Below are 14851 nucleotides of genomic sequence, written 5' to 3'. Positions count from 1 at the left end.
GTAAGGAATGTAACAGGATCCTCTCTCTCCAACCCTCCTGTAGGATAAGGAGCCGCGCGGAATCATCCCTTTAGAGAATCTGAGTATCCGGGAGGTGGAGGACTCCAAGAAGCCAGTGAGTGTTCTGGTGTGATGTTCTGGGGGGATGGACGGGGTGCGAGCAGCAGCTCTTGGATGAGGAGTGAAGCTGCACGGGTTGACAGCTGGCCCATGGACAGCACGGTCTGGAGGTCAGTGCCCCACCCCTGTGTCACTCAAGGGTCACCCGTGCTCAGAAAAAAAAAAACAGAAAGTGTGAATTGAATTGAATTTAGCCTAACTTTTAAAATCATCTTTACAGTTCAAGCCAAAGGCGAGACTGAGTGACCTCTTTGATTCCGTCCGCCTGCTTTAGCGTCACTGAATATCACAAGGTGTAGAATTGTCCCTCCTCAGAAGGCGGCAGCACGCACGCCTGGTTGGGCTGCGTGCTTCACGGTCTCCCACCCCTTCCTTGCGCTCCTCCTTTGTTCTGGGTACGCGTTGCTGGCTTGGCTTTACAAGGCGTTGGGTAACTTGCAGTTCTCTCCGTGTTTTCCGCACATGCCTGCCTGATGTCTTTGCTGACGAGACCCATTTGCACACAGTCTGCATTCCCGGCCCCTCTTCTCCACAGGAAAGATGGAATGAATGCCTGTTGTCTGTATCTTACGATGATCAGAATGAAGAGTCTTTCAGGAAATAAATGAACATGTTTTCTTTGTCAGCAGCCTCCTCGCATCTTTGTCACGCTTTCCCCTCTTCTTTGGTCCCAGAACTGCTTTGAGCTCTACATCCCAGACAATAAAGACCAAGTGATCAAGGCCTGCAAGACGGAGGCCGACGGGCGTGTGGTGGAGGGGAACCACACGGTGTACCGCATCTCGGCCCCGACCCCTGAGGAGAAGGAGGAGTGGATCAAGTGCATCAGGTAGGCGGCGTGTGGGCGTGGGGGCCGGCTTCTGCCTGACAGCCCCTGCCCCTGCTCCCCCGTGCTCGGCCCGGCCCGCCTCCGCCCCTTGTGCTGAGTGGCTGTGACCCCCCCAGGGGCCTTCCCTGATTCTTGACCACCACCATGCTTTTAAGAGAGCACCTCAAATCCAGGTCTCCCAGTGCAGCGCACAGACCCAGAGAGGGGCAGATGAGCAGGCTTGTGGGCACAGGTACCACTTGCAGACGGGCCTCCTCACGTCGCAGGAAGCTGGTCTCGTCTTCGTGGTGGCAGCTCAGCAGAGACAGGGCTGTTGCGTTTTCTCACTTCTTAACCCTGCACGACACTGTTGTCCCTTTTACAGACGGCACACCGAGGCCCACAGAGGCTAAGGAATGGACGCTCGTCACCTGCGGATCCTGTATGCTGTTTTTACCATTTAAAAGAAATTTGACTCTTGAATCCTCATGAAATTTATTTTTTGTACATAGTTTGAAGTAAAGGATGTAACTTCATCTTCTCAAGTGAACGGCTGGTTGGCCTGGTATCATGTGTTGATGAATCCGTTTCCCCTACCGATCTCTCCAGTGTGCGTGCCCGGTCCCCACATGTCCTGTGTCTTGGTGCGTGGGCTGTACCACCCAGGGCGCTGGAGCATCGCGTGGTCCCGCGTAGCCCCCCAACCTCGGTTTTGTCTGTGCTGGTACCTCCCGTCCTCCATGTAAGCAGTGCTTCTGTGGCTGGAGGAGCTCAGCGCTCTGTGGTCACCCTTGGGGTCGTTCAGCCCCTCTGTTGAGGGGACTGTGGCGCCCGCCTGGGGGCGGCTCCTTGCTCTGCCGGGAGCAGCTGGGCTCTCCAGACACGGTGCTCCGGGCACTCTCCGGCTCGGCGTCCGTAATCCTCACTGGAGCCACTGAAGGTCGGCGCAGCAGGACGGGTGTCCCCACTGGACAGATGAGGACAAGGCCCAGGGAGATGAATTAGGTTGTCCCCAACCGCAGACGTGGTGCCGGTCTTTAGACCGGAGCCTCCTGACCCGGGGAGCGCCCTCTTGACCCAGGGGGCCGTGCTCAGCTCCAGTGCCCACGGCTCTGCCGCTCCTCCGGTGCGCGAGTGGGAGGCCCCGCGCTGGAGCAGGGGCCTGAGCCCCGCCCCGCTGCGGACACAGCAGGCCTCCAGCCACTCGGTGGGGCCCAGGGACAGCCCAGCTGTGCACTTGGCTCTCAAACTGGTGGGCGTGGGGACTCAGGTTGCTTGGTACAGACTGTGGTCAACACCCAGACGCACCACGTGCCAGATGCTTCTGGGTGACACACTGGGTTGTGTGGCGCTCATGGCCGCCCTCTGCGGAACTGGAGCCCCGCGGGGGCTGCTGCGTTAGAGCACAGCGGTGAGGGTGCACAGCCGCCCTAAACTCAATCAGTCACCAGGCTGAGGCGGCAGCAAACGCCCCACAGTCACCTTGTCCCACGTACCACGTGTCTCTCAAAGCTTATGCCGTGTGTGGACACGTGAAGGTTGACACCACGACTTGGTCTTTGCAGGGACAGTCGAGTGGGGAGGGGTCTGGGGTGCGGCTGCCACTGGGAGGCCCCTGCCCGGGGTCGTCTCTCCTGGTCCTGTTCCTCAGTCTCCTCTCTTTCTCCTCTGCTTTCTCCCCTCGTCTGTGTTGCAGGGCGGCCATCAGCAGGGACCCTTTCTACGAGATGCTTGCTGCGCGGAAGAAGAAGGTCTCGTCCACAAAGAGACACTGAGCCTGTGCAGCACACGGAGCCGGTGTGCCCGGCCTGGGGCCCGGCACGGAGGCCCTGTCCTCTGCGCCTCCCACACGTCGGGGGCGGCTGCTGAGCATGGGCAGCTTGCCAGGCATCACCCTGAATTCCTAGAGACTAGCTTCAGCTTCTGCTAGCTATTTAAGTGGGAGATTGGTGGGCAGTTACCGCTGGAAGAGAGACTCGACGCCTGTCGCACAGGGGTTTTGAGCCTTTCTCTCTAATGGGAACAGGGCTCCCGCTGGCCCACAGCCCCCCAGTCTCTCCTCGAGCAGGTCTGATAGCAGAGCTCAGAGCCGACCATTTACCTCTCGGTTATTTCCTGGGAAGAAGCCTTGAACCCTGCACCATAAATACGTGTATCCGTATCTTATTACATGTTAAGGAAAAAAGTGGAATGGAAGAGAAGCCACGTACTATAAAGATATATTTTTGTTTTTTAAAAAAAGAAAAAGATAAAGTAGAGCTGTCCAGCTGTGTTCTGCCTGGTCCGCTTTGAGGACCTTCTCCCTGGAGAAGGAGCTCCCTGGGGCCCCCGAGGGCGGGGGCAGAGCAGGCCCGCTTCCCCAAGCTTGTGGGGACCAGTGGGGGCTGGTGGGGGCTGGTGGAGGTGGGAACTCGTCTGGGGGGCGGGGGGTGGCGAGAGGGTGGAGGAAGTCAGTCCGGCCTGCAGGGCAGCGCCCCACTTCTCCCTCCCACGTGCCTGGGGAGCACTGCGGGGAGGGGGCGCCGGCTGGACGCCTGCCTGTTTGCTCTTGCCGAACTCAGTCTCCTTGGGCTTTACGGTAGAAAGTTAGCATCTTCCCTTGAGCTTCGTACCTAATAACCAAAACTGTGAGGAAGGTAATCCCAGCAGAGGTCCCAGGACGACCTGTCTCTCATTTGGTTTTCCTTCTTCCTCCCCCCAACTCCATTCCTCGTTTTAGAGGAGGGAGCAGGTCTTACCCGGTCACCTTAGGACTTCAGCTTTTTCTGCCTCAGCACTGGCCCTCACCTGGACCCTCCTGCGCATCTCCGGGTGGGCCCTCTGGAGGGGAGGGCGCCTTTACCAGCGCAGGGCGGGCGGGGCCAGAGGTGGGAAGGCTGGCCTCCTGACAGCAGTGATGGAGCGCTCTCCTCCGTTCTCTCAGGGACTCGTCCAGGGCCGGCGGAGCAGGTGGCTCCCCTACATCGCTCAGGACCGGGCAATGCAGAGCCCCGCGTCGCCGAGCAGCCTGACCCCGGTTCCTCTGACACCTTCAGGCGGGCTCGCATCTCTGGAAATAGCTTTTGTGAGGGGAGTGGTGGGAGCAGCATTGGGGCGGCCTCCTGGGCCCCCCCCTTCCTGTAGGTCTGTCCTGGAATGACTTTGGACTTTTTCATGCCGGGGCTGGTGAAGGTGATGGAAGAGGGTCCAGGCTGGGAACTTGAACTTTCCGGGCAGGAGAACCAGGGCTGGGCAGCAGAAGTCAGGGCCTGGGTGGGGCTGGTGCTGGCGCCCTGGTGGCACGCGGGTCCCAGCGCCGGTTCTCACGGACGTTCCTGAGACAGACAGGCTCCTGGACCAGTGTTAGCCTATTTATCAGAGCTGTAAATAGTCCGTGTATAGTTTTTCTCTTTTCAGATTATTTTGTATTTGTTTAAAATAAAAGTTTTCTCAAAATATAAAGAAACAACTGAAAGTTGTTGACAGGGTTTTTAAAAAATTATAATTATTATTCCACTTGTTTTTTGTTTGGTTGGTTTTTGGGGTTTTGTTGTTTGTTTTTTGCATTGTAAACGAGCGCCAAGGAACCGCAACAAATAAACTCCAAATCTGCCCAAACCGCTTCGTTGCCTGTGGCGCTCCTTCACGCCCGGTGGGGGCTCTGAGCACGAAGGTCATGCTTGTCAGGTGTGCGCGTGGGGGACTAGGCGTCACTGTAACCTTTCGTCTTCAGTCTAGTGATGCTGTAAGTCGGACGCGGGGGGCACAGTTCTGTCTTCTGTCAGGGGGAGCAAAGCAAAAGTAACTGGTGTGGTCGTCACCCCCATTTCTGGAAGAAGAAGCAGATGTCATACGTCTAACTGCGTTAAGATCAAGAAAGGGGTGTGGGCATAGCTCCGTGGTAGAGCGCGTGGGTAGCATGCAGAAGGTCTTGAGTTCAATCCCCAGTACCTCCATTTAAATAAATAAATAAATAAAAATCTAGACCATATTATATTAAAAAAAAAAAGATCAAGAAAGGGATCTTCAGCTTTTTAAATTCATTTTCAGTATTATTTCAGTTTCCAGCTATGCCCCCATGACACCAGGGAAGAGGCACCGTGAGATAGCACCCAAAGGCCGAGAAGACACTCCGCGCAGCATCGCAGGGTAAGGAGACGGACGAGGCCTGGCCTGTCCCCTCAGCGGGCAGTCCTTCCACCAGCCGGTCTTCCCCTATGGACCGCAGCGCGTTCCCATCTTCCCTTCCCCGCCAGCCCCGCGTGACTGCGCTGAGAAGGGAGGCCTTCAGGTGCCCTTCGGATGCCAAACTTGGCTGTATTCTTTTTCTTTGTTTCCTCCCGTCTCTGGAAGGAGGGAACTTCCTTCCTTCTGCCTGTCTTCCCCAGAGCTCTCTGTCAGGTTTCCCCTCTCTTGTGCATGTCTCATTCCCCACTGATTCCTCTCCCTCAAATTACAAAAATGTCCAAGTCTCTCATTTGGGGAAAAAACAGGAACAGGACAAGGGGCTGTCCCCTCCAGCCCCTCGTGCTCAGTATTGTACTGAAGGCTCTCAGCAGGGCCGTCAGGCACGAGAAGGAAGTAACACCCGACAGGAAAAGGGAAAAACGGACTTCATTTGCGGGCGGCATTACCTTGTGTAGAGAGAATCCTAAAGAATCTACCAAAAACTATTAGATAATGAATGAATTAGCAGGGTTTCAGGATATAAGATCAATATACAAAAATCACATTTTTCAATACACTAGCAATGAACAATCTAAAAATGAAGTTAAAACAAGTCCACTTACAAATGGCATCAAAAAGAATAAAATAGGAATAAATTTTAAGGTACAGAATGTACACAGAAAACTATAAAACATCACTGAAACTTGAAATTAAAGAAGGCTTAAGTGGAAGCCTCCGGTGTTCGTGGTGTAGAAGGCTGAACGTTGTTGCAGTGGCTGCTCCCAAGCTGATCTGCAGATTCAGCACTGTCCCCATCAAAACGTCAGCTGGCCCTTTTGCAGAAGTGGAAAAGCGTATCCTAAAATTCATATGGAAATGTAAGGAATGAAGAATGGCCAAAACCATCCTGAAAAAGAACGAAGTTGGAGGACTTGCTTCCTGACTTCAAAACACCACAATCTAGAATGCATGTTCTTGGCGCAAGGACAGACGTACAGATCAGTGGAATAGAATCAGGAGGCCAGAAATCAACTCACATATACTTACAGGCAGTTGGTTTTAGATGAGAGTGCTGCAGTTCAAGGGTGGGGTTCGGGAGGATTACCTTTTAAACAAATGGTGTTGGAATAACTGAATATCCACATGCAAAGGAAGCAGGTTGGACCCTTACCTCACAGCAGCTACAAAAGTTAACTCAGTATGGATCAAAGACCTCAATACTACAGAGCGAAAACAATAAACTCAGAAGGAAACAGATGTAACTCATGACCTTGCATCAGGCGACGTTTTTGAGATACAACACCAAACCACAGCAACCTCCCCCCGACCCCCGCAAAAAAAAAAAGATGAATTGGACTTCATCAGAATTAAAGGTGCTTGTACTTTAAAGGATGCCACTGGGAAAGCGAAAAGGCAACCCAGAGAATAAGAGAAAATACTTGTGAATCAGAGAAGAGTCTGGCAGACAGAATACATCAAGAACTCTTAGAATTCAGTAAAAAGACATAACCCTGTTAAAAATTGGACAAAGATTTTGAGGAGACGTTTCTCTAGAGAAGACCTACAAATGGCCAATAAGCACATGAAAAGCTGTTCAAAATCAAGTCGTCAAGGAAATGCAAACCCAGCCACCATGAGATGCCACCTCACCCCCACCAGGATGGCTAGAATTAAGAAGACAACAGCAAGTGTTCGGATGTGGAGAATTTGGAGCCCTCATGAGCTGGTGGGACTGTGAGATGGAAACCAGTTTGGTGGTTCATCAGAAAGTTAAATGTGGAGTTAACCACATGGCTCAGCAGTTCCATCAAAGGTGGACACCCACGAGAACTGAAAACATGTCCTCAGGAAGCTTGAACAGGAACGCTTACAGCAGCATGAGTCACAGCAGCCAGAGGGAGGAAACCAAACGTCCATCTGCCAATGAGTGGATGAACAGACCTCAGTATATCCACGCAGTGGAATATTACGCAGCCATGGACATTTTGTAGAAATGGGATCACACGCTCTGCAGTCCCTTGTGTCTGGCTGCTTCCACTCAGCACAGCGTTTTTGCGGTTCCCCTGTGACGTAGCCTGCGTCAGTGCTCCATTCCCTCGTAGCACTGAAGAGTATCCTGTTTTACAGACATACCCCATTTTTATCCATTCCTCCATGGATGAGCACTGGGCTAATTCCACTTTTTGGCTATTATGGACCATGTGGCTGTGAGCATCTGTGCATGGATTCTGTGAACATCACGGAGTTTGACAGTTCATCCTGTCGCCTCTGAATCCTTGCTTCCTGCTCACTTCTCAGCCGAGTGCCTGCTTCCCCTCCCTGCTTTCAGCTTTGCTGGAAGAGGATCTGGACTCACCCACCTGTCTGCCATCTCAACGTCAGGCTCTTCTACCGACCTCTGCCCGCCCACCACCTGCCGACACTCCCGGGCGCTGGAGCCTCTCAGGTTCCTCCGCTGGCTTCCTGGACAGATGACCAGTCCTGTGGTCTCAGCTGCTGCTACCAGCGTTCTTTATGCCCTCAGGTGAGACGTAATGACCATTTATTGAGCGCCTGTGTCTCGGCGCCTTTTCATTCACTTCTCCACTATCCCCAGCTACCACCCAATAAACAAGCATCCTGCCAGATGTCACCAGGTGCTTCTGGGGTTACTCAGACAGGTTTGGGACATGCTGCTTTGGGCTGCAAGGCCGGCGGCCTTTCCTGCAGCCTCCGCGTCTCTGCAGGTGCCCCGAGCGCGTGGCGTCTCCTGGACCTGTGTGCACGGTGCTCCTTCGCAGGCAGCTTCTCAGGAGAAGCCAGCATTCCCTTGTGCACCTCGGGCCAGCGCCTCCCTCATCCAGTCCAGACTCTTTCCTCTGAGGACCTGCAGGCCTGTCCCTTCCTGACTTCGGACTGTCGCTACCTCTCTGGCCAGCTCCGTATTCTTTGGGATTCGGGCCCTGCTCGCCTCCCAGCCTGGGCTCTTTCTTGCCCCTTTCCCGGTTCCTTCCTCCTTCCAGCTTCTGGGTTCTTGCAGTGCTTCCGTAGACCGTCTGCCTCCTGCCTCCTGGCCCCCCAGGTCGCTCTGCCTTCGGCCTGGAAGTTACCCCCCTTCCCCGGGAAGCTTCTGTTCTTCTCTTAGACCCCAGCCGGGCCCCCCTCCCCTGGGAGTCTTCCCGCCCCTCCTCCGCCCCCTGCCAGCTCCCTGCACTCTCCCCGTAGGGATTCCCATCATGCTGACTCTTTTCTCTTTGGAAAGTAACACTCTTAATTGTACAGCTTGCTGAGTTTCACATAATGACACTGAATTTTAATTTCACGGTGGTTTGTCTCAGCCTAGGCCAAATGCATGGGAGCCCTCCTTGTTTCGTGCTCACAAAACGACCTGGGGAGAGGGCAGTGGTGCCTGGTCTTACACCAGCTCGGGGAACTCAGACCGGCTCTGTCCCAGGCCGGCAGCAAAGGCCCTTCTGAAAGCTCCTCGGGGCTCCTGCCATCATTCGTGGCTTGATTTTACCTGGGGGCCGTCCAGCTCTTAGGCCCTGATCTCGAAGGGCCCTGGCCTGTTTTACTGGAGGCCAAGGGCCTGAAAGGCAAGGGGTGGCCCGGCGCTCTCCCTTCCTAGTGAGAACACACGGGCTCAGGGGCCAAGTCTGACTCCCCGTCCCGACCCTGCGCCCTGGTTAGGGTGAGGCCGGTGGGGCAGGAGTGTTCTGAGTGGCCTCTCCGTGAGCACAGGCAGCTTTGCCAAGCCTGGTCCACCCTGCGGGGTTGAAGGGAGGGCCCTGCACGACCTTCCGTTCGTGACTGAGCAGAGTAAACCCGGGGCCTCTGGGAGCCGCTGTCTGGTTTGCACTTCATCTTGGCTGCCAGGGAGCCCAGAGTCTGGGGCACCCTTCCTCACGCAGCTCAAGTCGATCCTGCTTTGCACTTTCATTTTTGGTAGTCGACTTTATTTTCCCAGAACGGTTTTAGGTTTACAGTTAATTGAGGGGACGGTACAGGGATTCCCCCTGTGCCCCCAGCCCTACGCCGGCACAGCACACAGCACTCCCCCACCCCCGGCATCAGCATCCCCCACCAGCGTGGTGAGCCTGTTACAATCCGTGAGCCCACGTCGACACCTCATAACCAGCGGCCACTGCTTCCATCGGGGTTCACTCTTGCTGTTGTCCCCTCCGGGGGTCTGGATAAACGTGCAGTGCCACGCACCCCCCGTCACAGATTCGTGCAGGGTAGTCTTACTGCCCCCAGCCCCGGGCCTCCCGATCTCTCTGCGGCCTGCTGTCTGCTCTCCCCGCAGCCCTGCCCGCTCCAGAGGTCACAGCGCTGGGGTCGTCCAGTGTGTAGCCCCTACTTCCCACTTTTCGTCGTGTTTTTAAATTTTTCAATAGTGCCTTTTTAAGGGCAAACATTTTGTATTCTGATGAAGTAAGTTTATAAATTGTTTTTCATGTTATGGTTTGTGCTTTTGTATTCTAAGAAGTCTCTGCGTAACCCCAGCTCACAAACATTTTCTCCTCGAAGTTTTACAGGTTTACCCCCTACAGGTAGGTCTGAGCCATCTTGGGGTAGTTTCGGGCGTGGCATGAGCTGAGGGTGGAAGTGAGCGCCCTGGCCTCATTCCTGATCTGGCTTTTGTCGTTCAGTGGGGTGAGAGCTGTAGGTTCCTCGGGGATGCTTGTGATCAGGTTGAAGATGTTCTCACGTTTTCCTGCTTTGCTGAGAGCTTTCCTCCTGGGCAAGTGCTGACTTTTGTCAAATGCTTTTCTGTGTAGACGCAGAATCTCACTTGAGTTTCTCTTTCAATGTATTAATGTGGTGAGTTATACTGAATAACATTTTAGTGGTAAATCAACTTTGCACCCCTGGGATAAAACACATTTGGTCATGGTTTTTAAAAACATATTACTGGATTCAATTTGTGAACTATTTTGTTAAGGATTTCTTGTGTCTACAACTCCTGAGGGATGTGGTGATGTGGTCATTTCGGCCATTGCACTAGGTGGTCAGTTCCCTGAGAGCAAAGATTCTGCCTCTTCAGGTCGTCTCTGGGCACCCAGCTTCTGGACAGCGCTGGGCACAGGGAGGACCCTTGGGGCATGTCTGCTGAATAAATGGCAATAAATGAATGCATGACAATAAAGCCACGGGCTGCTCTGGGCCGGGCAGGGTCATACTACTAATTTATCAGAACCTGTTTCCTGTACCCAAGAGAATGTGATTCAGGCGTGTTAGTAGCTCACGGGGCTGGCGGTTCTGACTCTTCAAGTGGTCCAGAGTTTTAGGGATGGAGGCGCTCTGAACTTGTGAGGGGAGAAGTAGCATAAGAAGGAGGAAGAAGGAGTCAGTTTCTGGGGTGTCACCTCCTCTTCTGATCCTTGACCCATTTCTCCCCACCCGCTCACCAGGCTCCCCGCCCTGCCTGGGGCTTGGCAGATGCAGCCATTTCCCTTCAACACCTGGTCAAGCCAGGTGCCCTCGCATCACCTTTGCGCTGAGTCTAAACAGACTGAGGGCAGGGCAGCCCCCTCCCCCGGCTACAGAGGGGTCCTAAAGTCAGCTCTCATGCTACGGTTTCCAGCATCATCCTCACTGAGTGTTTGCTGGGTAAGTCCCACGTACACATCACTGCTGTGCTCCGGGCCTCTTCATTTGGCGTTTCTCATGAGAAATCATGACAATTATCCATGGACTTCCTACTGTTATAATAAGCATATTGCTCCTTTGGTTAAGTAAACCCACGACCCTCCTTGGAGGCAGACATATGCATAGCCAGGACACGGAGGTGGTGTAACTGGCCAAGGTCCCCTCATCAGCACATGGTTCAGGCGGCACCTGCAGGTCATTCCAATGAACGGGACACTCTCAGGCCAGTCTCGGACTCAGGTAAGCACCGTGGTCCAGTGCTCTCCAGGTTGCATGACCGAGACATCATTCTCTTAGCATGGGTTTGGAAAGTGGGGTGTTTTGCACCAATATGCAGAAAGGGAATGTTACATTGATCTTATCTCTCCCCATACAGATTTACTTAACAAGTCTAATCTAAGTGGGAGTTTAGGGGAAAACCCACGGAAACAGTGGGTGTCTGGTCAGGCCATTTCAGATGGCTGGTCTTTTGCTCTTGATCCATCTCCTGCTTGACCAGTCCCTGCTTCACTCACATGGCTACCCAGGCCTTTTCATTATTGGGCAAATCTCAACACTCTTAAAAGGAAGACAACCTAATCCAGATTGCCTATAATGCATTTTCACGTTTTCCAGCATATAATCCAAAATAACTAGACTTGCAAAGAAGCAGGAGCATGTGACTCATACTCAAGAGGAAAAACAGCAAGTATAAACAGACCCCAAGGTGAACTAATGCTGCAATGAGCAGACAGGGACTTGGAAGCAGCTATTATAAATACACACTCAGCTGATGTTCAGCAAAGTCACCAGGGCAACTCAGTGAAAAGGAAAAGGAAAGACTTTCCAACAACCAGTGCTGGGACCACTGTATAAATAATAGAAATAAACCAACCTCACCCTCTTCCTCGTGACATACACAGAGATTGAGATGGGTCGTGGACCTAGCCCCAAGCCCCAGACTATAAGGCTTCTAAAAATAACAGAAGAATATGGCCTTCGGAGGAAGAAAAAATTCCTTAGGACACAGAAATCACTAACTGTAATTGTTTTAAAAAAGGAATAAATCAGACTTCATCAAACCACAGCCTGGGAGAAAATATTTGCAATAACATAGAACTGGCAAAAAGTGAGGAATGGTAACTCATGGTAGTGTTGATTTGTATTTCCCTGACTCCTGGTGATCATGGACCCTCTTTTGCACTGGCTGTTTGAATTTCCTCCTCTGTGAATTGCCTGTTCATGCCTTCTGGCGCTTTTCCTTTAGGGTTGTCTTAAAAAAATCAATTTTAGGAGTTTTCGTGATATTAAGAGATCTTAAGCTTCCATGTGTACCACAAGTGTTTTTTCTAGGTCTGATATTGACCTTTTGACTTTATCTGTGTTATGTTTTCCAAAATTTTAATTTGACAGAGTCAAATATGTCCGTTTTCCTGTATAGTTCTGAGTTTTTCATCTTACTCAAGGAGGTTGCCTTCTCTCCAGGACAAATGAATCGTTCCCTCAATTTTCTTCTAATATTTCATTTTAATTTTCCTTTTTTAGCCTTTGGATTCTTGGTCTATCTAAAGTTCCTTTTTGTTTATATTATGAGGAAGGGATCTAAGTTTATTTCACTCCAGAAAAGTCACTGATGATGCCAACACAGTCCATTCATTATATCATCCTTTCCCCTTTGAGTTGAGATATTAGTTTTACCGTGTGTTAAGTTCCATATATTTTTGCAATTGCTTCTTTTCCTGTGCCAAGAATGCTCTTTTCACTACATTACTTCTAAAGGAGCTATTAATAGTTGGTGAGTCAAACCTCCCTTATTATTCCTTTATTATTTTGAGATGTTCTTGGCTATCCCCAGACGTTTATTTTTTTCTCAGAAGCATTAAAATGTTCGTCTCTAGTTTGAAAAGCACGGGTGGGGTCACGAGGCCAAAGAAATACCAAGACATGCTGCCCAGAGCGTAAATGGGGACTGTCATTTCTCTTCCCAGTCAGCTGTGTCCAGTTTCCTGATCCAAGTGGCCACTTAGGGGGAAAATGCTTTGAAAATCAGAGCAGCTCACCCGAGAACGGCTGCTCAGTGTTTTTTGGATAGAATTTTGAGTGATGGTGTCGTTCCTAGAGTCTTGGAAGAGCTGACCCCCGCCCTCTGGGCAGGACCGTGTTCTTTTGTCTCCTGGAGATGCCCCTGGGGGTCTGCCTTCTAACTGGACTGACATCAGCCTTCCAGTGCCTGGTGATTCCAATCTCAGCCTTGTCCTTACTACCCTGGTGTCTGGGCATCTCTCACCCTCTGTGACCTCAGCTCCACTTCATTGAAGTGGCTGGATGCTCAGGTGCTCTTCAGAGATCAAACAAACAGCATCAGTCTGCATTGTGCACAACCTCCTCCTGACGCCGTGGCTCAACACTGACCATCAGCAGGTGGCCACTTGGGAACAAAGTGAGCAGCTGACAGGACCCCCTCTCCAGCCCGTGCATCTGCATCGGGTGGGCGTTTCCCGTGCAGTTAGTGCGAGAGCAGCCCCGCCTCTGCGTGCGCTCAGCCTCCCTGGTGGACTCGCCCATTTGGCGGCATTGCCAGTGTCTGTGTGCCCCGCTCACAGCCCCTGGGCTTCCTGGCTACGGCTTGTTCTACATCAACAAGGGAAACTGAGAGGACCCCCCTCCCTCCACTCAAGAGCATGGGGTCTCCTTCATCATGAAATGGCTCAGGATTCCGAGACGTGTTAAGTCCTTCAAGTCAGGAGGGAGGGCGCCCAGCACGGATCAGCGGAATCAGCCCTGACGACCTGTTCTCCTCAGTCTTTTCATTCCATCGCCGATTCTCAGCCCTTCTCTCCTTTCCTCCCCGGACCTCACCTTCTCAACACACATTCACATGCGGGCAAAAGCCCTGCTTTTTATGATTTTTTCCTTTTTGCTTTTGGAAGAATTTCAAAAGCACAGAAATGTTGCCAAAAATACATAGTATAAAGAACACCTGTGTGCCCAGCCCCGCCTGCTGCTACTCTGCCCGTTACTGCGTGCTCTCCCTCCCTCTCCCTCCCTCCCTCCCTCCCTCTCTCTCTCTCTCTCAACCATTTAAAGGTTACTTGCAAACACCCAGCCCTTAGGCCCCAAACATTTCTTTCTTTTTTTTTTTAAAAGGCATTCTTTATTTCTCTCTCTCTTTTTAATGGAGGTGCTGGGGATTGAACCCAGGACCCCTGCATGCTAAGCATGCACTCTACCACTGAGCTATTGCCCTCCCTCTAGCCCCAAACATTTCTGCGCATAATTCCTAAGAATAGGTATATCCACTAGACATAACCATTGAGTTGGTTATTTGTGGTCTGTTCATTAAATGCATCGGAGAAGCCAGAGTTTGTCTCATCCACCGTGATGGTTCACTCTCAGGAGTGCTTGGAGCTGCCGGTAGCAGAAGCCCATCCAGCAGTGGCTTGAACAAAGGGCCAGTCTGGCTACAACCCCTGACCAAAGACTGTGGCTCCCATGGGTGGCTCCCTTCATACTGCTGGTCTGTTACCCTCCCTCCACCCTTCAGCCCAGAGTACTGGTGGCTTTCCGCTCTTCCAGCCCCGGATCTGGCACTTTGTGCAGTGCTGCTGCCTCGTGTCCGAGATCTGGCTTGGTCCTCTCTACTCAGGGTGAAACAGCTGAGAGCATCCGGAGAAGGAACGCCCTTCTCACCTCAGCCCACAAAGGTCTCTTCTTCAGAACCTCCTAGCACTTGCTTCCTTGCACCAGCTTGACCAAGCATCCCATCTGCCCAGGGGGGTCCTCTGGTGCCTCTTGTCTCATGGAAAGGGGGGGGTCTATAAACAGTCATGGTAAAACATATTACATGGTAGGACAACTATAGCTTCTCTGTCACTGGTCATCCTTATGTTTACAAGTATTCGTGGCCCCCACCTTGTCCGTCATCAGAGGAGGCTCGTGGCAGGTACTCAGTACCCACTTATGTGGCTGTAGGAGCGCGTCAGTGGTTCTAATCAAGCCTGGGTGCTTGCTCAGAAGGGGACGATCACAGCAGGCTGCCTAGGGGACAGACATAACCTGGATCCTGCCAGCCAGTACGGTCATTCAGCTCTGGCAAGAATGAGACAGGTGCCGAAGATCCAGAGGCCCAAGCAAGACTGCCATGTGCCGGCTGGACTCGACCTTCAA

The 14851-nt window shown here is 52.3% G+C and overlaps 1 protein-coding gene across 3 annotated transcripts in view; it reads left to right on the top strand.

The window, feature by feature from the left end:
• Positions 1–4885, top strand: part of CYTH1 (cytohesin 1) — a 68953-nt gene extending 64068 nt beyond the window's left edge. For 2 of the 3 annotated variants that reach the window (XM_074343819.1, XM_074343818.1), the window contains exons 11-13: positions 44–115; positions 795–949; positions 2625–4885. In XM_074343819.1, coding sequence (XP_074199920.1) covers positions 44–115; positions 795–949; positions 2625–2703 — 306 coding nt within the window. In that variant the 3' untranslated portion in view covers positions 2704–4885. Of the gene's footprint in view, positions 1–43; positions 116–794; positions 950–1313 lie in introns of all 3 variants that reach the window. The other variant, XM_074343820.1, reaches the window with a different exon arrangement.
• The last annotated feature ends 9966 nt before the right edge of the window (positions 4886–14851 follow it).

This window comes from Camelus bactrianus, chromosome 16 (assembly GCF_048773025.1).
Source record: "Camelus bactrianus isolate YW-2024 breed Bactrian camel chromosome 16, ASM4877302v1, whole genome shotgun sequence".
Taxonomy (NCBI): Eukaryota; Metazoa; Chordata; class Mammalia; order Artiodactyla; family Camelidae; genus Camelus; species Camelus bactrianus.
The sequence above is the reverse complement of the archived record's forward strand: the minus strand, read 5'-3'. Positions and strand labels throughout refer to the sequence as shown.